The following is a 22,899-nucleotide window of genomic DNA, read 5'->3' as shown; positions in this document are numbered from 1 at the left end:
GACACCGCCTCCTCATGAATAATGTAGGATCCGGGCGGTGTCCCGGACCCGGAAGTGGAGTTGCCGAGTCACCGCAGTGGCTGAGCTGCTGACAGGAGGCGGCGGCGGAGGAGGAGGAGAGGCCAGACTTGCGGCTCCGTAGGGCCACAGCCGCGGTAGCGCTAGGCAAGCCCACGGAGCCACGCCGGCCTCAGCCCGCCCACGAACCTCTCGCTCACTGTCCACCCTTCTATCCACCTGGCCGCCTGCCCGCCCGACTCATCCGGGGCGGCCTAGTCTGCACCACCCGCCGGGCTCCTGGGGCCGCCGCCCCGCGCGGTCCCGTCGGCATCCCTGGCCGCGCCCGGCCCCTGGCCAGCTCGCCCGCCGGCACCATGATGGAGGAGATCGACCGGTTCCAGGTGCCCACCGCGCACTCGGAGATGCAACCGCTGGTGAGGGGGCGGGCAGCGAGCAGGCCAGGGCCGGGAGGAGGCGCCACCTGAGGGGGTGGGAGGGAATCAGTCTGTGGGGATTGTTCTGAGGGGAGTCATTAAATAGGGCAAAGGGCCCTGAAAACGCATTGCCGCTGGAGCGAGACTTACCGGACAAGAAAACGGGAGAATAGCAGGGTGTGGGAGCGAAGGGACCTGCACGGGTGGAGGGCAACCTCGGCGGAGGCGGAACGCCGTCGGATGGAACAGAGCAGGGCACAATGGTGCACACCGCTATTGGAGGCCCATAGAGGAAGATAGCAAGGGAACTGTCATGGAGCACCGCGGGCGCTAGGCCCAGGGGGCTGAGATTGAAGGTGGATAGGCCCTTAGCCCTAGAGGCCTGTGATGCTTAGGGAAGGGGAGGGAGCTGTCAAACTAAGAGACTGGGACTAGGCTTTTAGAAGAGGAGGGCCTGCCCGCCAGTCCGCTGAATGAGGTTAGGAACGCTGGGCCACGGTCTGGGACCGGTGGGGGCAGGGAGTCGGTGCAGGACCTGGGAAATCAGTTCTTTTCCTGAGAAGAGCGCAGGCAGGCCAGGCTCGGGGATCGGAACCAGGAAGGAGAGTGTGCGGCGCTGAGATCGAGATCAAGGGTACTGAAGATAGCGCTCTGGTACCGATGGGAGAGAAGGTGGGGCTGCGCTGAAGCGGTTTGTGCCCACTGGTTTGCAAGAGCCCCAGTCATCCTAGGCCTACGTGCTTGGAGTCTTTGCTGGGAGCGGATCCTGCCGCGGGTTCGCGGTCCCGGAGTCAGGGAGGAATGATGTCATCGCTGCCGGCGCCGATGGGATTGAAGGGGCGGGTGACGCGGGTTTACGAAGGCCAGGCCTAAAGGAGACCATGCCTGATGGCCATTGCCCTGGAATCTAGCGGACTGACCTCTCTGTCCGGCTACCGAATAGCAAGCGCAGAGGCCTAGTCAGCTGGTCTAGAGAGAGGGGAAGGGAGAGAGCTCTTAGGCCTTGTTGGTTTTCTCCCCGTTGGAGCCCAAGCCATCTTGAGATGGAAGGAGGCAGGGCAAGCCAGAAACCTGAAGATGTGGGTGCCCTATTCTTTGCTCTCTGCTGGAGCTGAGCTGAGCTCTCCAAGTCCTGAAGCTCTGGGCCTCCCTAAGTCTCCTCCTCTGGTGGCTAGGAACAGGTTCTGCCCTTGAGCAGGCAGCCCTCTGGCTGATGAATGTATTTTATGGCTTCCTAGGCAAGTAACCTGCCCATTATCAATAGACAAGGTGGGCCTTGGCAGGGACCCATGACCACCTTGTGCCATGCCTTTTTGGGGAATGGTAGAGAGAATTATTAGTGGCCACCAAATGACTGGATGTGAATGAAAATAAGTGACTTTTTCCCCCTTTTGTGATGACTTGGTTCTAGATGCCAAAACAGAGAAGCTTTATAGAAGTGTACAATTTTAAACTAAGGAAAGTAAAGAGATGGTGCAGGACATTTTCGTAGCCTGATGCCACTAGTGAATTATGTTGGAGCCAGAAAAGGAGGGAGTTTGTATCATGAACTTGAAGAACTTTGGATTGGTTTAGGAAATTTTTCCTTGATGGGTTCTCTATCCAACCATTCTTGCTTGTCAGACTAGATTACCCTTCCAATTCTAAGCTTTTAACCAAGAAACAAAAGGGAGGGAGAATGAAAGCGAGAGGTTCAAGTAAATCAGGAGAAGGAAGCAATGAGTTGGTTCTTGTCTTCCATTTGGGGTTCCTGAGAAGGAAGATAGTAACTGTACAAGGAAGGAGAAGAAGGAATAAGGCCACCAGAATCTCTCAGTTGTCCTTTGTGCCTCTGTTATTGACTGAGATTTGTTGCTGTTTGTTTGTTTGGTTTTAGGTACTAGGGATCAAACCCAGGGGTGCTTTACCACAGAGTTACATCCCCAGTCCTTTTTTTTTTTTTTTTTTTTTAAAGACAGGGTCTCACTGTGTTGCTGAGGCTGTCCTCAAACTTGTGATCCTCCTGCCTCAGCCTCCTGAGTCTCTGGGATCATAGATGTGTGCCACTCTGCCTAGTGCCTGAAGTTCTTTTTTTTTTTAAAGAGAGAGAGAGAATTTTTTTTTAATATTTATTTTTTAGTTTTTTCGGTGGACACAACATCTTTGTTTGTATGTGGTACTGAGGATCGAACCCGGGCCCACACATGCCAGGCAAGCGCGATACCGCTTGAGCCACATCCCTAGCCCCCCTGAAGTTCTTAATAGTAAGCTACTTCTGCTGTGTGAATCTGGATTAAAAGTATTTGTGGCAAGGAGGTACTTATTAGAATAACTGTAGCTATTGGCAGACCCTTTTCTTGAAGACTAAAGTAGCCCTTGTCTGCAAAAGGGTATTTTATTGAGGTTGAGTGAGTCTTATAGAAATAACAATATAGCCCTCCCCCATTTGGAGGTCATAAACATTGCCCAGCCTCTTGACCTCTGTCCCCAGATTATTTCTGTATTTTGTTGAGACCAGCAGAGTCTTATATGCATTTCCCCATACAAGACTCTGCTGGTCTCAACAAAATACAGGAGCCTTCATTTGGAGCATTAACAATCAAGAAGATATCACAGCGGTAAAATGCAGAAGAGAGAGCAAAAATGGTTCTTTAGGGGTACTCAGGTAGACTATAAAATTAGAGTTCCAGGCTTGGATTTAGCTGTGATCTCTTTTATTTATTACCATTATTTATGGAGACCTCTAGGAAGTCTCCTTTTCCATTTGTGAAAATGAAGACAAATTATGCATTTGAAATTTAAACAGTAGCTCTCCACTCTCTCTTCCAAAGTATATCATAGAACCTGGTTTCATTGATTCAGCAAGTGATTTACTAAATAATTATTGGGCATCTGCCCTGTTTCAAACACTACATTAGATATCAGGGAATGGTTAGCAACACAGACACAGATATGGCCCTTTCCTCCTGGAGCTCACAGTTTGGTGAAGTTTTATTTCTCTTGTTCACTTTCTGAACCGGGCACAGTGGTGGCCCACACCTGTAATTCCAGTGGCTCAGGATGCTTAGACAGGACGATCATGAATTCAAAGCCAGCCTCAGCAAAGGTGAGGCATTAAGCAACTCAGTGAGACCCTGTTTCTAAATAAAATACAAAATAGGTCTGGGAATGTGGTTCAGTGGTTGAGTGCTACTGAGTTCAATCCCCAGAACCAAAACAAACAAACAAACAAACAACAACAAAAAAAAAACAAAAAAAAAAAAACCACACTACTTTCTGAATGAGCTCCTCCTGAGGGAAAAGAGGGTGCTGCTTCTTTAATCCCAAAGGAAACAGGGCAATCTGGTGTCAACATCATTGCCTCTTTCAGGACCTTGAGTACCCAAAAGGCCAGTTATTTGGGCTCTTATCATCAAAACCTCCTCTACCCCAGAGTAGTGGGAAGAATCTAGAAGCCATTCCTTACTTGGAAAGATGAGCTGTAGGAGAAGGCATCATTTTTCCCCCTTTTCTTCTTTTACTTGAAAGAGAAACTCAGCTTGAGAAGGAGGCCTGGGGGAGTGGCAGGAGCTGAGCAAGAAGGAGCAACCAGGAGATCTGGGTGTTTCCAAGGTGCTAATTTAAGCATTAGCTCTCAGCTAGTGGGAGGAAGAGGAAGAGATCCCTGCCCTGTTGTTGCACAGCTGCCCAGAGTCTCCTGCCTTGGGCTGGATCTTGCCTGAAAGGAGTGGCTTCCCTCCTTTCCCCATCACACCAATTATTTAATTGGTCAGGCTGCATCTCAGCAGCTGAACCAGGCCTTGGCTTATTCTTGAGCTCCCCAGGGTCTCTTCCTATCTCCTTATGAAAGAAATGAGAGCTCCTCTTGAAGATCTTATTCCCTGGGATCCACTCCTGCTGTGTCTGTCTCCCAGGCAATCCTGAGTATGTCTGAGTATAGATTCTCTCCAAGAAACTTTGGAATGGCTTAGTATGTAAGCTCTGAGCCATATACTGCCACTGAACTAGGGAAACTCCTAACTGCCTTCTCTTGAACAATTAGGATGAGTTTGGGCCATTGTTTGTAGGAGTGGTAGGCATAGGCTCTCTGGTCCTGTTTGTCTGCTGAGTCTGATGCTATAGCCGCAAAGTCTGTCATCAGCTGTAGTTGGGAGGAAGAGATTTGTTGCAAGAAAAACAAATGGAGCCTTTAAGTACTTAATTGTGTCAGGCAACACCCTGCTGATGCTTTTAGAGGCCAAAGATACTTAAAGAATGGCATATGGCAACAGATTGGATCCTGCACTCTTGCAAGAAATGCTTGTCTGGCCTCACTGAAACTAGATTATCCTTTAACTCATTTGTTTAGTTCATGATTATTTGCTGTGTCTCTACTTAGTTCCAGATAATTTAAAGATACCGAAACAAATCAGATCTCTCCAGTGGAGGCCAGAAGGATGAATGGGCTCAAAATGTGATAGGAAAGTTTTATACAAGTCAGAAAAGGGTGGAGATGGAATGGAAGGTGTTCCCAAGAAAGGTGACAACTCCCTTAGAAAGTGAAGAATGCTGAGGTTCTGCCTTGTTACTACAGGAGCTTGGCAAGGAGTTTCAGGCTGTATTCCCTCTGACACTGAGGGATGGGGATGGTCAGGATTACTGTGCAGTAAGTGGCCCATAGAAGCTTCTGAAAGTGCCAGGGAGCACATTATAAAGACAGCAGTAGCCACTATGGAAAATTGACCTACAGGTATTCTATGGTCTGGGCACCTTTATGTTATTCCTTATAGTCAGTTGATTTTTCAATTTAAGAGTGGATTCTCCTAGTGGGTCCATATGGCTCATGGCCCAACAGTATTTGTCAGGTTTCTGGAAAGAAGACACCCTTCCCTATCTTCCTCTATTGCAAAATGAGGCTTGCTTAGGCCCTCAGCCCCTTACCATTTGTCTTTCATCCAACAAACGCTAAGTGAGAACCTGCTTTCTGCTAGGTATTATCCAGGGCACAATGACACAGAAACTTACTCCAGGGTATCCAAGGTCTAGAACACATTGAGGCACTATAGGTTAGAAAGCACTAAAAAAGAAGTAAGAATCTAGTCCAATAGGACCAAAGTCAAATGAGATGGGTCCTCCTTAGGTGGTTAGAAAAGGCTTCACAGAGGAGACCTTGCTGAACTGGCTCTTGGAAAAGCACTAGAAGCTTAGCAGAACAACAAGATGAGGCAAGGGAAGGAATTCCAGGCAAGGGGCATGGAGGAAGAAACAAAAAGGATACATTTGGAATGTACAGTAAGTTTGTAATTAAGGGAACAGCATGATCAAATTTGAGTTCATCACTCCAGTGGTGAATGAGGGGTTGGAGAAAATGAGATTGGAAGTTGGAAAGTTAATATAGAGGTGTATACAATAATCCAGGCAAGTGATAATAAATTCTACCCTAAAGAAAAATCAGAGAAATAGGGGATAGATATGTAGATGGTAATAAGGCAGAATAACAGAATATGGTACCTGTTTGGAGGTAGAATGTGAATTAAGGATGACTCCCAGGTTTCTGGTGTGAACATTGGGTGGAAGAAGGAACCTTAGGAGATTTGGAGGCCTGTGGACCTCTTAGCCTCAGAGATTGCTTGTAACAGAGAAGGCTGCTATTTTCCTTTGCTCTATTGCTGAAGCAATGGAGTTATGAGTTCGGGTTATGAGTTGTAGAAAACCAAAGATGAGCCAGAAGTGGTGGCGCATGCCTGTAATCTCAGCTACGCAGGAGGCTAAGACAGGAGATCACAAGTTCAAGGACAGCCTCAGCAATTTATCAAGATGATGCCTCAAACATTTAAAAGGGGCTGAGGAGCTCAATGGTAGAGCACTTGCCTAGCCAGTGCAAGGCCCTGGGTTCAATTCCCAGTACTGGGAGAAAAAAGAAAAGACATGGCCAGACTAAATGTGAAAGTAGCACTGACTCACAGCCTCAAAAGGGCTGCTGGGAAATGTGTTCACTTACCAATGAAAACTTTTCCTCTGTTTTGTTGACTACAGGAGAATTGGTGATAGCAAGGCCATGAATGGGTTTTTGTTATTTTTGTTTTGTTTTTCTCTCAGCAGCACTTAGATGAAGGAAAAATAAAATCCTTTGTATTTTGAGTGTTTTATGTTGCAGTTCTGGCTGGGCTCTTACTATCTTTCTTGTCAAACTTATGGTTTTACTTGTAGGCCCTCTCATTCATTTCTTTGAGTGTGTGTGTGTGTGTGTGTGTGTGTGTGTGTGTGTGTGTGAGGGGGGGAGAGAGGGAGTGTGTGTGTGTGTGTGTGTGTGTGTTATGGCATTATCTGTGAGAATAGAAAAGTACTTATATCTCCCTTTTCAGAGACCACTCTGAAAGCGGGGCTTAGGGTTAAAAAACTGGTGCTACTTCCTTCCAGACAAAGTATGTCAAAGGAGCAATCTTCTAGGGTGACATCACTCAAAGGTACTTTAGCCTCTACTAGACAGGTGCTTCCATGGTAGCTGGGATTCAGGCTGAGTCATTCCCAGGCCCCAGCTGCCTGCTGTCCTTGCCTGTAGCCTAGGGTGAGCAGAAGAGGAAAACAGACTTCTTTACTTAGATCTGATTCACTTCAGAGACTCTCTTCCCTCCTTGAAAGATGGAGACTTATGTGTGGAAAGGGAACATGGAAACCACTTCTTGGGCTTAGTTGCCTTGTACCTTCCAGCAGACCATGGGAAAACTGGTACAGGGAACTTCTGAGGAGGTGGGAAGAGGAGAATCAGAATTTGAGCTGCACCCAAATCTTAGTTAAAGTGCACTTAGTTAACTAAGTTAGTTTAACTTAGTTTAACTAAGATTTACTGAATTAACTACACCCAAACTGTAGAGTGAGAGCCATATATATTATAGTTAACTTAAATATAATTATATACATTTATATAAAATGATTTATAGTTTCCATATGGATTTTATCCTTAAAAGGAGTTAATGAAGCCCTTATCCAAGACAAATACCCAGAAGTTCTCGCTGAAGGAATTGAGGTATAGCTTGGGACAGTCCCAAGTCATTGTTTCCTAAGGAGACTTTGGTGGGAATTTGACTTTCAGGGTGGGAGAAAGGAAGGAAGGAAGGAAGGAAGGAGGCAGAGCTGGGTAAAACTCTGGATCTGGCTCTGCTCTGTAGTTGAAATTGGCACATGACCCAAGACCTTGCTGTGGGACAGCAAAGTGAGCTTCTGGGCTGCAGGGAGGAACTCTGGAGAGGAAAAGTTCTCTAGGATGGAGGTCCAGAGGGTCTAGCCTAGGAGAGGCCTGCAGGAGTTTTCCTTTATGCTACAGTCTTAGGAGCCAGTTCCAACAAATGTGTTCCTGTGTTTGTTGTTATTTTGTCATTCTGAGATGTCAAGTTGAAGATCATATGGATGTGATTATTGAAAGTTAATATTAAGTTTCTTTGATGAAGGTATATGGTTATGTGCATAAGCAAGAAGAGACTAACTGCCATGAAGGGTGTTCTCTGAATGACTCTTACCCCTAAGAAATATAAGAATGACAAAAGCCCAGTTGCTGTGGCTCCTTACCTGGTTTTGTTCACTTTGGTCACCATTCTCTTGGTTCTCATAAAGTCCAGTTCATCTATTTATCTAAAATAGTACCTAAAAGGCACTATTTTTTTTTTATTCTAGGGATTGAACCCAGGGCCTTGCAAGTGGTAGGTAAGGAAGCACTCTATCACTGAGCTACATCCAAATCTTAAAGTGCACTTAGTCTAAGTTTAACTTAGTTTAACTAAGATTTACTGAATTAACTACACCCAAACTGTAGAGTGAGAGCCATATATATTATAGTTAACTTAAATATAATTATGTACATGCTATAAAATGATTTATAGTTTCCATATGGATTTTATCCTTATAAAGGAGTTGACGAAGCCCTTATACAAGCATGGCTTAGATCTACTTTTCCCTTAGTATATTGTTAGGAATATTAATCCTATGGCATACTTCATGGGGTAAGGAGTCTCCATAGGAAAATTCCTTTGGGAAGCACTATACATTCTATCATACCACAATGTTAACTAGTGTTTTGGGGTTTTTTCCCTTTGCGATGGTACTCAGGGTTGAACCCAGAACTCCTCTACCACTGAACCATACCTCCAGCCCTTTTTATTTTATTTTTGAGACTGGGTCTCACTAGGTTTCCAAGTCTGGTCTCAAATTTGTAATCCTCCTGCTTCAGTCTCCTGAGTCACTAGGATTACAAGCATGAGCCACTACTCCCAGTTTCAACTAGAATTTTAAAGGTTCTCAGAAGTCCTGAAATAAACATTTTCAACTGTATTTAACTAAATATTTCTCAAGATTATTTAACTACAGAACCCCCCCCCCTTTTTTTTTTTTTTAACAACAGCTCACTCTTATAGAATCAATGTGTCTTCATGGACTACTTTTTGGAAAACCCAAAAGCTTAGTAATTAATCTGTGTTGTGATCCAGTCTAGATTTATTTTCTTCCCCATTCTTTAGAGCCTCTTTATAATTAACACCTTTTTGCCCTGCACTAGTCTCTAGTGAGATGTTGATTTGTTTTAAAGTCTATACTTAACTACCATCAATTAGGAAGTTTCTAGTAAACTTTGGTACAAAAGCATACTAAGAGCCTTGATTTTCTGATGATATTTCTAAGGGAGTTTTACTTTCCTGATGTCCCTCTTTTTTTTTTTTGACAGCTGTTTTAAGATGTAATTTATTGGGCTGGGGATATGGCTCAAGCGGTAGCGCACTCGCCTGGCATACATGCGGCCCGGGGTTGGATCCCCAGCACCACATACAAAGATGTGTTCACCGATAACTAAAAAATAAATATTAAAATTCTCTCTCTCTCTCTCCCTCTCTCACTCTCTCTTTAAAAAAAAAAAAGATGTAATTTCTATACTGTATACTTTAGCCATGTTGAACTTTACTTTTAATCCTGACATGATTAACTCATGCTTTAGGTTGTTTTGTTTTGTTTTTAATACCTATGGGTTGTCCCTGTCCTTTGTGTTCTCACAGGCAACAGATAAAAATTATATTCCAAATATCTTGTCAGGAAGAATCCCAGCTCAATGAGGATTTAAAATGAAAAATGGATTCTTGACTTAAGAGAATATTTCACCTGCAATAAATATCCTCACTGTTCACAACAAGCTTAAGGGGCATTCCTACATAATCATTTTATGCCCTCCATAGGTGACATAAAGCATAAATTATAAGGAGTTTCATCCCTTATACCAATGCCTATTAGTTAGTAGTAGCTATCCAGAGCATTGTGTTAAGAAGGATTCTGAAGCAGAGTCCTGGTTTCATCCCTTATACCATGTCTTCCATGATCTTCAGCAGGAAGAACAGCAGTTTTGGTGTTCTGGTTGCCATCCTGGCAGCCCTGAATCATCATAGTTATCCTGGGCAAAGAACACAGAAAAGGAAGACTCTGGGGGATGTTAGCCAGCTCAGCATTCTGTTTTCTCTGAGAGGTTTGATTCTTATGATAGGGCTCTTTAAGAAATTAATAGAGAAAAATTGACCTTCCTAACCTGATCTTCAGCACTGGTTTTTGAAGAATAGATTAATATAAAGTTAATAATCCTTTGAAAATAGATGAGCCAGGTGAGAAGGAGTAACCTTTGGCTCTTCTAAATAGTTTAGAGGGGAAAAGAGGCAGATTCAGGAAGAGATCTCATGAATATCATATGAATGGTTGGCTATGCTTAAAATGAAGCTGTAAGCCCTTGACCAAAGGCCAAAAAGAAATAGGCCACAAGAAGTGTCACTTAAGCCAGCAGTTACTGCAGATGCCAGTCCCTACCATTTGGCATAAAACCTCAACAATCTCTCCCAACCCCCAGGCTAAGTAGACCCTGTTTTTTCCTTCCATGATTTCCCTGGAGAATGATTTCCAAATCCCTAGTAACCCTAGCTACTACTTCAGTGGATACTTTGATACTAGACATAGATCCCTTTATGTGATCTGACCAGCACAGATTACTATAGGGCTGCCCGTACCCATAATATTGATATTATACTTCCATTATGGTCAGTTGAGATTTCATGATAATGGCTGTACCTATTGTTATATTGAACTTAAAACATATTTTAAATAGGGTAGCTCTTTGCGTTAGCAGTGTAAAATCAAAGGTAAAAACCTAGAATCACATCTCAAGCTAGGCAGACTGACAACACAGGTAATGGTCTACTGGGGTTAGTGAGATGGTGTTTTAATATTTACAACTATTTTTTTTTTTTTGGCGGTGCTGGGGATTGAACCCAGGACCTTGTGCATGACAGACAAGCACTCTACCAACTGAACTATATCCCCAGCCCCCTACTTACAACTCTTATTCTAAGAAAAATGGCGAAGATTAAAACAAAAAAAGCTACCTGAATCCAGCAAGGTAAAGTTTAAATAGAATCTAAATGAGTCTGTATGATTGAATAGCTGCCGCAGTCTGGCTGGGCACAAAATCACGAGCCACTCAAACAGGAACAAACTTTATTTTGAAACTCCCGCCAATGCCCTGTATGCTCTCAGGAAATATGCCAACCCACACATGCGCGTTCTCCCGGGCACACACTCCAACAGGAAATCCCTCCTCCGGAATTCCCTCCTACTGCACTTTCCCAACCAATGGGAACTCTCCAGGAGTCCCATAGCAGGCTGAGGAGGACAGCAGGGGTCTAATATCCATTTGAATGCAGATCTTAACATAATCATATCATCTCAATGGCTTGCTGGCCTCACCTTTCAACCAAAAATGCCATGCATCATTACTATTTGGCTATGGCTCTTAGCAAATAGCTAGTGTTTCAGTGGATGGAAGGCTTTATACAAGACCATTAGCTTGTTTTGGAGGTGCATGCCTGTAATCCTAGCTACTGAAGATGCTGAGGATCACAAGTTCAATGCCAGTCTAGTCAACTTAGTGAGAACTTGTCTCAAAATAAAAAATAAAAAGGGGACTGAGGATGTGACTTGGTGGTAGAGCACTTCCCTGGCATGTATGAGACCCTGGATTCAATCCCCTGTACTACAAAAATAAAACTTAAATTAAATTTTAAAAAATAAAGGTGTGAGGGATGCTGGTGATCTAGCTCAGTGGTAAAGCATCCCTGAGTCCAATCCCCAGTACCACAGGAGTGGAGGAGGGGGAAAGACTACCACATAACAGCCACCAGGGAAATTAATGTGCTGTTGGACTTCATTTTTAAAAGTATAGAGTTCAGGTTTTAGGAGGTGATGATTCTATTCTTCTCGCTTCTTTACTGGTCAGCACTATCTGAAGCTCTGCATTCTCTGCTGATATCACTCAAGAGAGGGAGTGACTGAGTAATGAAAGGAGTCAAAACCACATCGTGTGAGAACAGTTGGAAGAACTGAGGCAGTTCAGCCTGTGAATAAATAGTCTCAGAGGAAGCATTGTAAGATTTTCAAATGCCTAAAGAACTGGGCTTAGAAAAGAAAAAGAAATTAGACTTTGTGTTACCTATGGCTGCACAGGGAGGAACCAGGGCCAGTGGGTGAAAAGTGTGAATATCATCCTATCTGCCACCCCATTCCCTGGGGTAGCAATTCTTAAAATGCACCAGAGGACACCTGTAAAACACACTGCTCCTTGTAACATGCCATGCTCTTTCGAAAATAGGAGCAAAGAATAATATTTGAGCAGTAAACAAGGCTCTGTGTATGTGCAATATAACGATGTTTTTAAAAATCCACTGTAAGGGCTTGGGATATAGCTCAGTGGTTAAACACTTGCCTAGCATGCCTGAGGCCCTAGGTCCAATTACCAGCACACACAAGCGCACACACACACACACACACACACACACACACACACACACACACACTCCACTGTGGAACTAGCATGAGGAATGCTGTCCTAATTTCTGTAATACCAACTTTCTTATGTTCCAAGACCTATTACAAAAAATACCATTTTTTTTCATGCATCCTTCTCTTTCCTTCAATGAGATGCAAGTTCTCTATTTTACCTGTCCTATTGGTCCTACTGCATCATCTTTGTGTAAAGCGCAATGTTTTTAACCCTATCTTAAATTCCTTTATAAGGTAGATGAAAAGATGTTTCCAGAGCACGTGAACCACCTTGTGAACTAAATTAGGAAAATAATTTTTTCTCATATTACAGATAAGCAAGGACAACCCCAGAAAGATAAATAGTCTTGGCCATTACTCTGCTGAAGGTTGGCATTGTCTAGACTAGAACACAGGTACCCTGGCTCCCAGGCTCAGGATATTTTCTTCACAACCTGGGACTTACTTAAACTCTTATACATCAAGCTTAAACTTCATTGGTCTTTAAGCCATCTACACTAGGCTTTTGTCCTCACAGCTATTCATGAAATTACTTTCTTAATGATCTGACCAAGCCCTTCACCTTTTCTCATCTATTGGTATCCTCAGACCTTCTCTCCTCTTAAGATTTCTCTCCCATCTCCTTCTCTAACTATTCCACTCTCAGAGATCATTATGAACCCTCCTTTTCCAGGAAGCTTATCCAACTATTCTTTTATGCTCTCAACCAATCCCAAAGCTTTTATAACCTCTGGTATATAACTTGATACATGATATTCTGATTTAGGGTGCCACTTTGATATGTTATATTGAGTCTTGTTCCCCAACTCCCATTTGATCTCATTGGCATATAGCTTCTATTCTCAGAACTTACAACTTAGCAAAGAAGAAATTTGCTCTGTTTCCTTTAAGGATGAGTAAGAGTGGAGAAGAGATTGTGTGGTGATTCTAAGGAGGGAACGGTAGAGACATGGAGAGAAATGAGTAGGTCAGAATTAGTGTGTAAAGTAGAAGTTACATGCTGGGAAACTGTGGGAGATTCAGAGGAATATATGTTGGGGAATTCATTATTTATTCAAAAAACATCTTTTGAGCATCTGTTACATGAAAGACATTGTACCAGACATAGGAAATAAAATAATGAAAAAAGTGAACATGTTCCCTGCTTTTATGACCTGGCAATCCAGTGGTAGAGAAAAAATAAATAAGCACACAAATAAAATTACAAACTGATGACAAGTGGTAGAAAAGACAAGAACAAGGTAGAATAAGAGAAAATAATTTTCCTCCTACAGTAGATTAGGGATGTAAGGCTCCTATGAGAAAGTGATGTTTAAATTTAGACCACAGGATGAGGAGGACCTTGAATGCTCTGACAAGGAATAACTTACTTCTTGCTCCCCAGTGGGTCAGGGGCTCCCAGCTGAGTTGTACAATTTGAGTTCCTTCTAAATTGGCCTTTCTCCATCCTCTCTTTGTAGCATTAGGTAAGTTTTTAGAAGTGAGGGACATAGGAGGATCAATGTAGCCCTTCTTTCATTGGTAGCAGAGCTTATAACTACTGCCAGCTTTGTCATAGGGTTAATAATAGATTTGTGATCTTTAATATTTAATTATCAAAAACAGCTCTGCTGATGAAGAGCTCCTACCTGAATCTTCCAACACTGTATGACTTGCACGCATCTTCCTAGAGGTGGAAAAAGTATCTAGAGATCTTGGAGGAGGGTGGGAAGAATGCCAGCCTGGATGTCCTATTCTTAGTATGTCAGGCATGAGGCTCACATTCTGCTTACCACAAAAACCAAATGCTACAGGCCATTCTGTGTGAGAGCAGGCCTGCCCCTAAGGGGAAAACCACTAGCCACATTGGTGTACAGATTGCAGCATCTGATGAGAGGGGCCTTCACTGGGCTTCCTGTGAATCCTAAAGCTATTCCCTGAAGATTTTCCAGAAAGTCCTATCTGCTCTTAGTTGACCTGATGCTTCCATCCCTGGCTTAAAGGAAAACATAGACTCAGAGAAAGGACAAGTGAGGATAATGACATGGGTAAGTAGTGGTGGCTAATGGCTTAGGGAAGAAGAGCGAGAACCTATAAAAGTCAGGGAGAGAGACCAAGTTGGAGGGTGGTATTTAAGGTAGAAAACATTGACACCAAAGAAAACTAGTCAGGAATCAATATTTGACTGACCAGCTTCCATGAGGAAGCTGGTAGGCTTCCTCATGGACCCTTTCATTTCACATCCTTCATTTGCCAGGGTCTGAGATGCAATAGTAGGACAATTTCCCAGAAGTTTCCTCAAGAGAAATCAGTTTGAGTATCCTTTAGTGGATGGGAAGACCAGGATGAGTTAATGAGGGACACAGGCCTCAAGGCAGGAGCTGAGCCCAGCAGTGGTGGGAAGTCAGCTGGGTACACTCTAGCTACCAATTTGTTGACCTTTGGCTTGTCTCCTAACCTCTTTTGGGCTATTTGTAAAATAAATAAGATCATACATGTGAAAATGAACTGAAAATTACTCCATCATTTCTGGTCTAGGGTTGATGGTGATGAAAGGGTTGGTGATTTCCTTTTTCCATCAGTGGTTCCCAAGGGAACTTTTGTGGGAAAGGGTAAGGAGATGGTTTATTCTTTTCACCAAACAAGAAGAGTCCTCAGCTTCCTTTACAAGGCTGTGGTGAGATCAGGCTAGAGATGGAAGTGCTCTGTGTTCCCATCTATTCCCAGAGAGGATTTCACTGAGTGGATCTGGGCAGGGGGAGCTCTGGAGTATAGCTGAGGCCCTGCCCTTGCCCCTCCACGACATGCCTGTGGCAGAGTGCTATTGGCATAGTGGGACCTTCCTGGAGAGCCCACTGTTGATGGTAGGTAAAAGTATCCTGCTTCTATTTTAGTTCCCAGAGTTCAGCTCTCAGAACTCAAGAAAGATTCAAAAAGGTCTGTATTGCTGTTCCTCCCCATTCCCAGTCCTGTCATCAATGGACTAAAGAAGGAGGCAGTTCCAGTCTGCTTATTTTCTTCCATTTTTTTTAACATATTGTCATGGAAAATTTCAAACATACACAGAGCAGAGGAAAAAGGTAAAATGAACCTACTAGTATACATCACTCAACTTCAACAGTTATTGACACCAGACTAATCTTGCCTCCCCCATACCCTACCCACTGGATTATTCTGAACAATTATTCAACTATGCGATCATGGTATGTTTCTCTAAAAAAGTTCATGTTTAACATAACCATAATACCATTATCACACTTAAAACTAATAATTCCTTAACATAAAATTTTTAGTTGGTTTGTTTGAATCTGGCCTACATATTGCATTTGGTTGATGTCTCTTTAAAAAAATTTTTTTTTCTTTAGTACTAGGGACTAAGGGGTGATTTACCACTGAACAAAATCTTCAGTCCATTTTTTTTTTTTTTAATTTTGAGACAGGGTCTTGCCAAGTTGCACAGTCTCACTAAATTGCTGAGACTGACCTTGAACTTGCAATCTTTAAGTCACTGGTATTACAGGCATGTGCCATCACACCAAGCTTACATGTTTTTAATCTATAGTTCCTCCTACTTTTTCTTACAATTGATTTGTTTATAAAAATCAGTCCTTTGCTCTGTAAAGTCTCCCACATTCTGGGTTTTGTTGATTGCATCCCTGTGGTGTTTCTTATCCTATTCTTCTGTCTCCTATATTTCTGCAAATTAGTTAGATGTCAAGGTTTGATCAGATTCAGATCTGACTTTTTGTGAAGAATGCTTGAGGTGTGCCATTTACTTTCCAGCTTGCCTTCTGAGGTGTGATCTTCATTTCCATGAGGAGACACATGACATGTCCTATTTTTTGTGACTTCAAATTGATTAGTGGTATAATTTGCCTGATTGCAAATCCATTACAGAATTCCCCCTTCAGCCTTTTACCTAGTGTTTTTAACAACCCTTGATTGTCATTACAGCAGCCCATTATTTCATTAGATTTTCCTTTACATTTGTACAACAAAGAACCCCTTTTAGTTTTCTGCCTTCATCCCCATCAGTATCAGTTGGTCTTTGGCCCTCTCTCATTTAGGTCTACTTTTTTCCACCTCTGCCCTTATTCTGCACCATCATTTCCTTCTTTATCAACACAAGATGACACTAGGATATCTTTAGGTCTCATATACTTCCCTGCTTCACTGATAACCTGTATTTCCCTTAGGGGAGGGTGCTAACTTTTCTATTCTGACTGAGACAGCATTATCTCCCCTCAGGAAGTTCTAGGTCTGCTCTCTGTGAATCCTTCTGGGGATATGCTTGATCCCAGAAGTAGAAATAGCTCTTGTCTTCTCTCCTGTGGGAAAGAGTTTAGGAGGCTTGGGTTGCTTTTACCTTTCCAGGGATTTCTGAGTAGACATCTGTGCTGAGGAGGGTCTTTCTCACTTGTTTCCTGAGCTTCCTGCCCCAGCCTGGGCATTGGCAGAGACCCAAGCCTGGTTTCCTGTTTAGCTAGGATGTAGGCTGATAGAAGTTGGGAGAAAGAATAGGTTGGGCAGCTCTAGCACTATTAAGTCCTTTTCTTTTTCCTGCCAAGTTAAAAAAACCTTTGAGAGCCGGGCACAGTGTGCATGTCTATAATCCTAGCAGCTTGGGAAACTAAGGCAGAAGGATTGTGAGTTCAAAGCCAGCCCCAGAAATGGCAAGGCACTAAGCAACTCAGTGAGACCCTGTCTCTAAATAAATAAAAATAGGGCTGGAAATGTGGCTCGGTGGTTGAGTGCCCCTGAATTCAATCCCTGGTACCCAGTGCCGGGGGGCGGGGGGGGGCTTTGAGAGCTGGAACACAATTATTACCTTCTGGTATTTTGGCATTCCTAAGCTGCCCTAGGCTCTCCACTCCTAGTTCCTTCCCCTCACAGAGGTGACACTGTAGAGCCTATGTGCTGTGTGCACCCCTGACAAATATAGCACATTCATCCCTGTAAGCCCTGTAAGCCAGCTAACTGGGAAGCACATGAAAGTTGGGAGCTGCTTCTTACAAACCTGTACCCATGCCCAGGCCGTGCCCCTGTCCACAAAAGTTCTATACCTCCATTACCTAGCCTAATACCTGTTAGTCCATTGGTCACTATGTCCAATGCAATAGAGTCTCTATTGAATCAGGAAGTTGGAGAAGTGGAGGCTGGCTGGGGACTGCTATGCAGTAGCCAGAAAACATTAGGAACTCTGGAGTAACAATCACCAAGTATAGTCATCTTTAGTATCCATGGAGAATTGGTTCCAGGACTTCTGCCAATACCAAAATCCATGTGTACTCAAGTTCCTTTATAAAATGGCTTAGTATTTGCATATAACACATGCACATCCTCCTATATATTTTAAATCATCTCTAGATTATTTATAATCCCTAACACAATATAAATGGCCATGTAAAAAGTAGTTGTTATATTATTAGGGAGTAAGTACAAGGAAAAAAAATGTTTGTACATGTTCAGTGTAGACTCGACTTTTTTTCCTGAATATTCTCAATCTTAAATTAATTGACTTCACTCATGTGGAACCCACAGATTTGGAGGCCCAACTACGTAGGATTTCTAATGAGAGCCTCACAGTCTTAGATACCCCACCCACATTCCTCATGTCTAGCTCTTCTTTGGGCAGCAAGAATCCAGAGTGCCACATTCTGTTTCTAGAAGGACCTGTTCCATATTACTTTGCTTTCCTCTTCTGGACAGTCACAGCAGAAATTATCTGAAGCCCAATTTCTTTCATACAATGAGAAGCGATACCAGAGGAAAATGTTGCCAGTAGCAGGGATGCTCAGCGTAGCCCCTCACATTTCAACAACTTCCACTCATATTCTTCAGATGACTTACAAGGTATTTTTTTAAAAAAATGTTTTTAGTTGTAGATGAACACAATATCTTTATTTTATTCTTATAGACATTCACTATATACCTGTTGAATGAATGTATGACTTGAATGAATTCAGTCTTATTTCCTTTACTTGGTAATCCTATATCATTCTAACTGTCATACTCAACCAAGCTTCCTCCAGGGGTGTGTCCTGCTGTTTGTGAGCACTTATTGCTATAGACACACAACATTTTTATTTAATCCTTGCAACTCTGTAAAGGAGCTATTCCTTAATCTATAGAGAGGAAAAGAGAGATCCAGGGACACACAGCTAAGTGGCAAAGCCATTTCAAGCCCAGTTATGTGACATCAAAGCCTGGCTTTTAACCGTGACACTATACTGCCCTCTTTTGGCATCTCAGAGAGTTGTCACTGGGCCTTGGTTAATTTCAACTGTAAATCAGTACTGTTGGTAAAGCCCCAAGAAACCATGCTCTAGATTCTGCTTTTGTTAGGCTGTAGGAGGACATAGGGAGTGGGTTGTAATATAGTGTCATGTTTTACTGAAAAAAGGGCCAACTATTAAAATGGCCTAATCACAGTGTCCTGGGGAGTAGGTATGCCCTGATTAAGATCCTACTAAAGTTAATTTGGAGGAAGATAGGAGTGTTTGTCTCTTTGTGATTTAGTCATGAAAGATAGAGCTGTGGAAATTGGCTTCAAGGCTTTCCTGGGAGGCTCAGACTAAAGCTCAGTAAGAGAGTAATACTCTTGTTGATTAGCAAAGTTCAAGTTAGTCAGAATTCCAAGATATTCGTGTGTGTGTGTGTGTGTGTGTGTGTGAAAAGGAAATTGGGGTTGATGAATACTTTAGATGGTAACGATATTATAAATAAGGAGAGAGCAACATACAAATAAACACCATACATGCTATAAAGCATTTCACATATATTATTCCATGTCATTCTAAAACTAGCTTTGCAAAGTAAGCAATATTACACCCATGAAAGGAAAGGAGTGTTAACAAAGGTAATTTGACAAAGGAAACTTTCAAGCTTCCCTTGAAACTAATTCAGGTCTTTTTGACTTTAAAAATGAGTACCCAGCCAGGTATGGTGGAGCATGCCTGTAATCCCAGTGGCTCAGGAGGCTGAGGCAGAAGGATCACAAATTTAAAGCCAGCCTCAGCAAAAGTGGGGCACAAGCAACTCATTGAGACCCTGTCTCTAAATAAAATACAAAATAGGGCTGGGAATGTGACTCAGTGGTTGAGTGCCCTTGATTCCAGTCCCTGGTACCCTACCCCCAAATAAAATCCAACTACCCCCACACATATGGAGTTGGTAAGAGTATAGATTGTCACAGTCTCTCTGGAAGACAACACAATGCCTGCATGTCCATTGATTTCCTTGGCAATTCCACTTCTAGGAATTTGTTAGTCTAAAAAATAGATAAATGTCCGGGTGTGATGGCACACACCTATAATCCCAGCAACTCAGAGACTGAAGTAGGAGGATCACAAGTTCAAGGCAAGCCTCAGCAACTTAGACCCTCAGCAACTTAGCAAGACCCTATCTCAAAATAAAAGTACTGGGGATGTAACTCAGAGTTAAAGCTCTCCTGTATCTGATCCCCAGTTCAAAAAGGAAAAGAAAAATCTAAAAATCTTGTCCCTGCTAGGCATCCCCAGCTTGGACCTGACACACTTAACTCATATCTTCTCACTTAAGTTCTGCAGAGCCCTGTGGCTTTCAAGAGCAAGGCATTTTGGGGGGAATAGAAAGCCATTAACCTTAAACAGTTATAGTCCTGAATCTTACTACCTGTTGAAAGATTTCCTGAAGTTTTATCTTTGCCATAGAAGAGAAGCAAAGGAACAAATTTATTCTCACATTCCCCAAGGTAAAGCCATGACTGCTTATATTTGAATATTCTGGGTGGTTCTCTTTGGCTTCTGGCCTCCCTCCCATTAGTGTTGCTGCTTGTTGTGTTGTGGTTTTCCATATGGTCTTTTTATGTGGTAAAGTAGAAAAGGGGCCAGAAAACTTGGAACCTTATCCCAGCTAGGAGATTCCAGGGGAGCTGCTCAGCTTGACAGGATTTCAGATTTTTTTATTTGCAAAATTGGGATTAAATAATAGATGCTATTTCTCTCTCTTACGATTGTCAGAGGTAAGAGATAATAATAAGGAAAAAGCTTTGAAACTATAAGTTGTAATACAAACATAAAGATCTACATTTTTCTAAATTTAACCTTTTCAGATTTGTATTATGAACTCATGTAAACAAGCATACCTCTAAATCTGTTTATTATGACATAGCAGTTTAGTAGGATGATAGGAGAATACTGAAAAATCTTGAAAGGCCATTGATTTATAATAAAGAGACGTGTGTGTGTGTGTGTGTGTGTGTGTGTGTGTGTGTGTGTGTGTGTGTGTTTGCTGGAGATCAAACCCATGGTCTTGTATATGCTAGGCAAGTGTTTTCTCACACCCAACTACACACCCAGCCCAAAGGCCACTCATTCTTAAATCCAACCTGAGGAAGGGGGAGGGCAGAGGAGAATCAGACTCATTTTCTACTTCATCTGCTTCTGTATTGTTTTGTTTTCTCCATTGAACATGCATTACTTTTGTAAGTTAAGGAAACCAATAAAGATATTTTTAATGGCTTAAAATGATATAGTCGGACTAGATGTAGACATTGGAAGTCATTGTAGAGGGCTGACATGGGGCAAAGAGAACAAAGAATTTAGAAAGATGAGCAATTGGGGGAAGTAGCCTGATTGGCAAGTTGGAGCCATCTTTTTAAAAATATTGAATGCCAGGTCAATAAGTTTTTAAGTAGTGGGAGCCATTAGGGGGTAGGTCTCAAGCAAAGGAGTACTATAATCAGAGAAGTGTTTAATTCTCAGAAAAGTATTCTTAGAGTAATTTACAAGATGAGTTGGAGGAAAAGCAGACAGGGTAGTGAGATGGGGATAAGTTGTCAAAGACCTGAAGCAGAGTGTTGGCTGAGGAAATGTTAAAATATACAAACATGAGTATGATGGTGTACACTTGTAGTCCCAGCACTGGGGAGGCTGAGGTGGAAGGATCACTTAACTCCAGCAGTTCAACACTAGCCCATGCAACATATCATAAACCAGTGTCAAAGTAAAAAAAAAAAAAATCCTGGGTGCAACGGTGCATGCCTGTAATCACAACAATTGAACAATTGGAGAGGCTGAGTTAGAAGGAGCACAAGTTCAAAACCAGTCTTGGCAACTTAATGAAATGAGACCCTATTTCAAAATAAAGAAAATTAAAAGGGCTGGAGTGGTACCACAGTGGTCAAGTATCCCTTTGGTACTGGTTCAATCCCCAGTACCAAAACAAACATTAGATATTTTGAAGAAAGTGCTGCCATGTTTACAATTATTTTTTCAGAGTTATACAGAAGAAGGAGGTGGACCAAAATGACCTCAGTGACCTCATAGGCAGGTCAAAAGGAAACAGGAGCAAACCTGAAAGAGCTCCCAGTGGTCAAAGCTGTAACAATCTGAGCAAAAAAAAAAAAAAATATTGATAGTATTGGATTAGAACTCCCCAAATAAAATAAATATATACCAATCCATACTGATATAAATAAATGAGTGAATAAATAAATGGAAAAGGGGCAGATATTCTTTTCAGAGCAATTCTAGTTTACATACACACATATATCTTTTTTCTTTTTTTTTTGGTGGTACTGAGTCAAACATGCTAAGCATGCACTGTACCTACCACTGAGCTACATCCCCAGCCCTTTTATATTTTTTATTTTGTTGAAATTTTACATTATTTATAGAAAGAATGAGGCAAATAAAAATTACATTAGAATATCATAGTAATAATGGCTGCTATCAAGACACATTGATTATTAAAATTAGGTGAAACTTTAAGGAGAAACAAGATATTTGCATAGCCTATAAGAATCTGTTTTAAAATATATATTAATTACTCTGATAGTTTTAACATAGTTCCACAAATGTTGATACTCTTCCTTCAAGGAGATAGAACTTAATTCCCCTCCCCTTGAGTATGGGCTGGACTTAGTGACTTCTTTCTGATAAATAGAATATGGTAAGAGAAAAATAGTAACTTTATAATAAAGAGACCTGGCAAACATTACCCTAAGTAATTAAGGTTAATAACACAGGTAATAAGGCAAATATCTCCTAATATGCAGTGATGAGGAGGATGCATTGCGTCCATGGTATTCTTTTCCAAAATTATGATCTCTATCCAAACATGAGAAAACACCAAGCAAATCCAAATTGAACAGACACTAGAAGACATCTGACCTATACTCTTCAAAAGTCAAGATCATGTAAGTAAAGAAAAGACTGAGAAACTAAGGAGACATGTCAATTACATGTAATATGGACCTGGACAGAAAAGGGATATTAGTAGAAAAACTAAAAAAATGTGCATAAACTCCTTAGTTTAGTTAATAATATTGTAGCAGTGTTGATTTCTTAGGTTGGATAAACATACTATGATTATATAAGATGCTACTATTAGGGGAGGTGGGTGAAGGGTATGCAAGGACTCCCTAGACTGTCTCTACAAGTAAATAAAATTATTTCAAAATAAAAAGTTTTTTTAAACATTCTAACAATTTTTAATTTCTCCAAGTTTAAAAATATCTTAGGGGACTGGGGATGTGGCTCAGTGGTAGAGTGCTTGCCTAGCATGCGTGAGGCACTGAGTTCGATTCCCAGGACCACATAAAAATAAACAAAATAAATGCATTCTGTCCATCTACAACTAAAAAAAATTAAAAATAAAAATAAAAAAATAAACAGATATTGTGTGCCCA

At 42.0% G+C, this 22,899-nt stretch overlaps 2 protein-coding genes across 7 annotated transcripts in view; one reads left to right on the top strand and one right to left on the bottom strand.

Annotated features, from left to right (window-relative positions):
• Dnai1 (dynein axonemal intermediate chain 1) overlaps positions 1-1,225 on the bottom strand; it is a 64,711-nt gene extending 63,486 nt beyond the window's left edge. The window contains exon 1 of the mRNA XM_040285943.2: positions 585-1,225. The gene's annotated coding sequence lies outside the window, so the exon portion shown is untranslated. The remainder of the gene's footprint in view (positions 1-584) is intronic.
• Positions 3-22,899, top strand: part of Fam219a (family with sequence similarity 219 member A) — a 57,730-nt gene continuing 34,833 nt past the window's right edge. The window contains exon 1 of one of the 6 annotated variants that reach the window (XM_005326208.5): positions 3-434. In XM_005326208.5, coding sequence (XP_005326265.1) covers positions 375-434 — 60 coding nt within the window. In that variant the 5' untranslated portion in view covers positions 3-374. The remainder of the gene's footprint in view (positions 435-22,899) is intronic. The other 5 variants (XM_078047764.1, XM_005326207.5, XM_005326211.5 and 2 more) reach the window with 5 other exon arrangements.

Source organism: Ictidomys tridecemlineatus, chromosome 4, assembly GCF_052094955.1.
Source record: "Ictidomys tridecemlineatus isolate mIctTri1 chromosome 4, mIctTri1.hap1, whole genome shotgun sequence".
Taxonomy (NCBI): domain Eukaryota; kingdom Metazoa; phylum Chordata; class Mammalia; order Rodentia; family Sciuridae; genus Ictidomys; species Ictidomys tridecemlineatus.
Note: the sequence above shows the minus strand (reverse complement) of the source record. Positions and strands in the feature narration are given on the sequence as shown.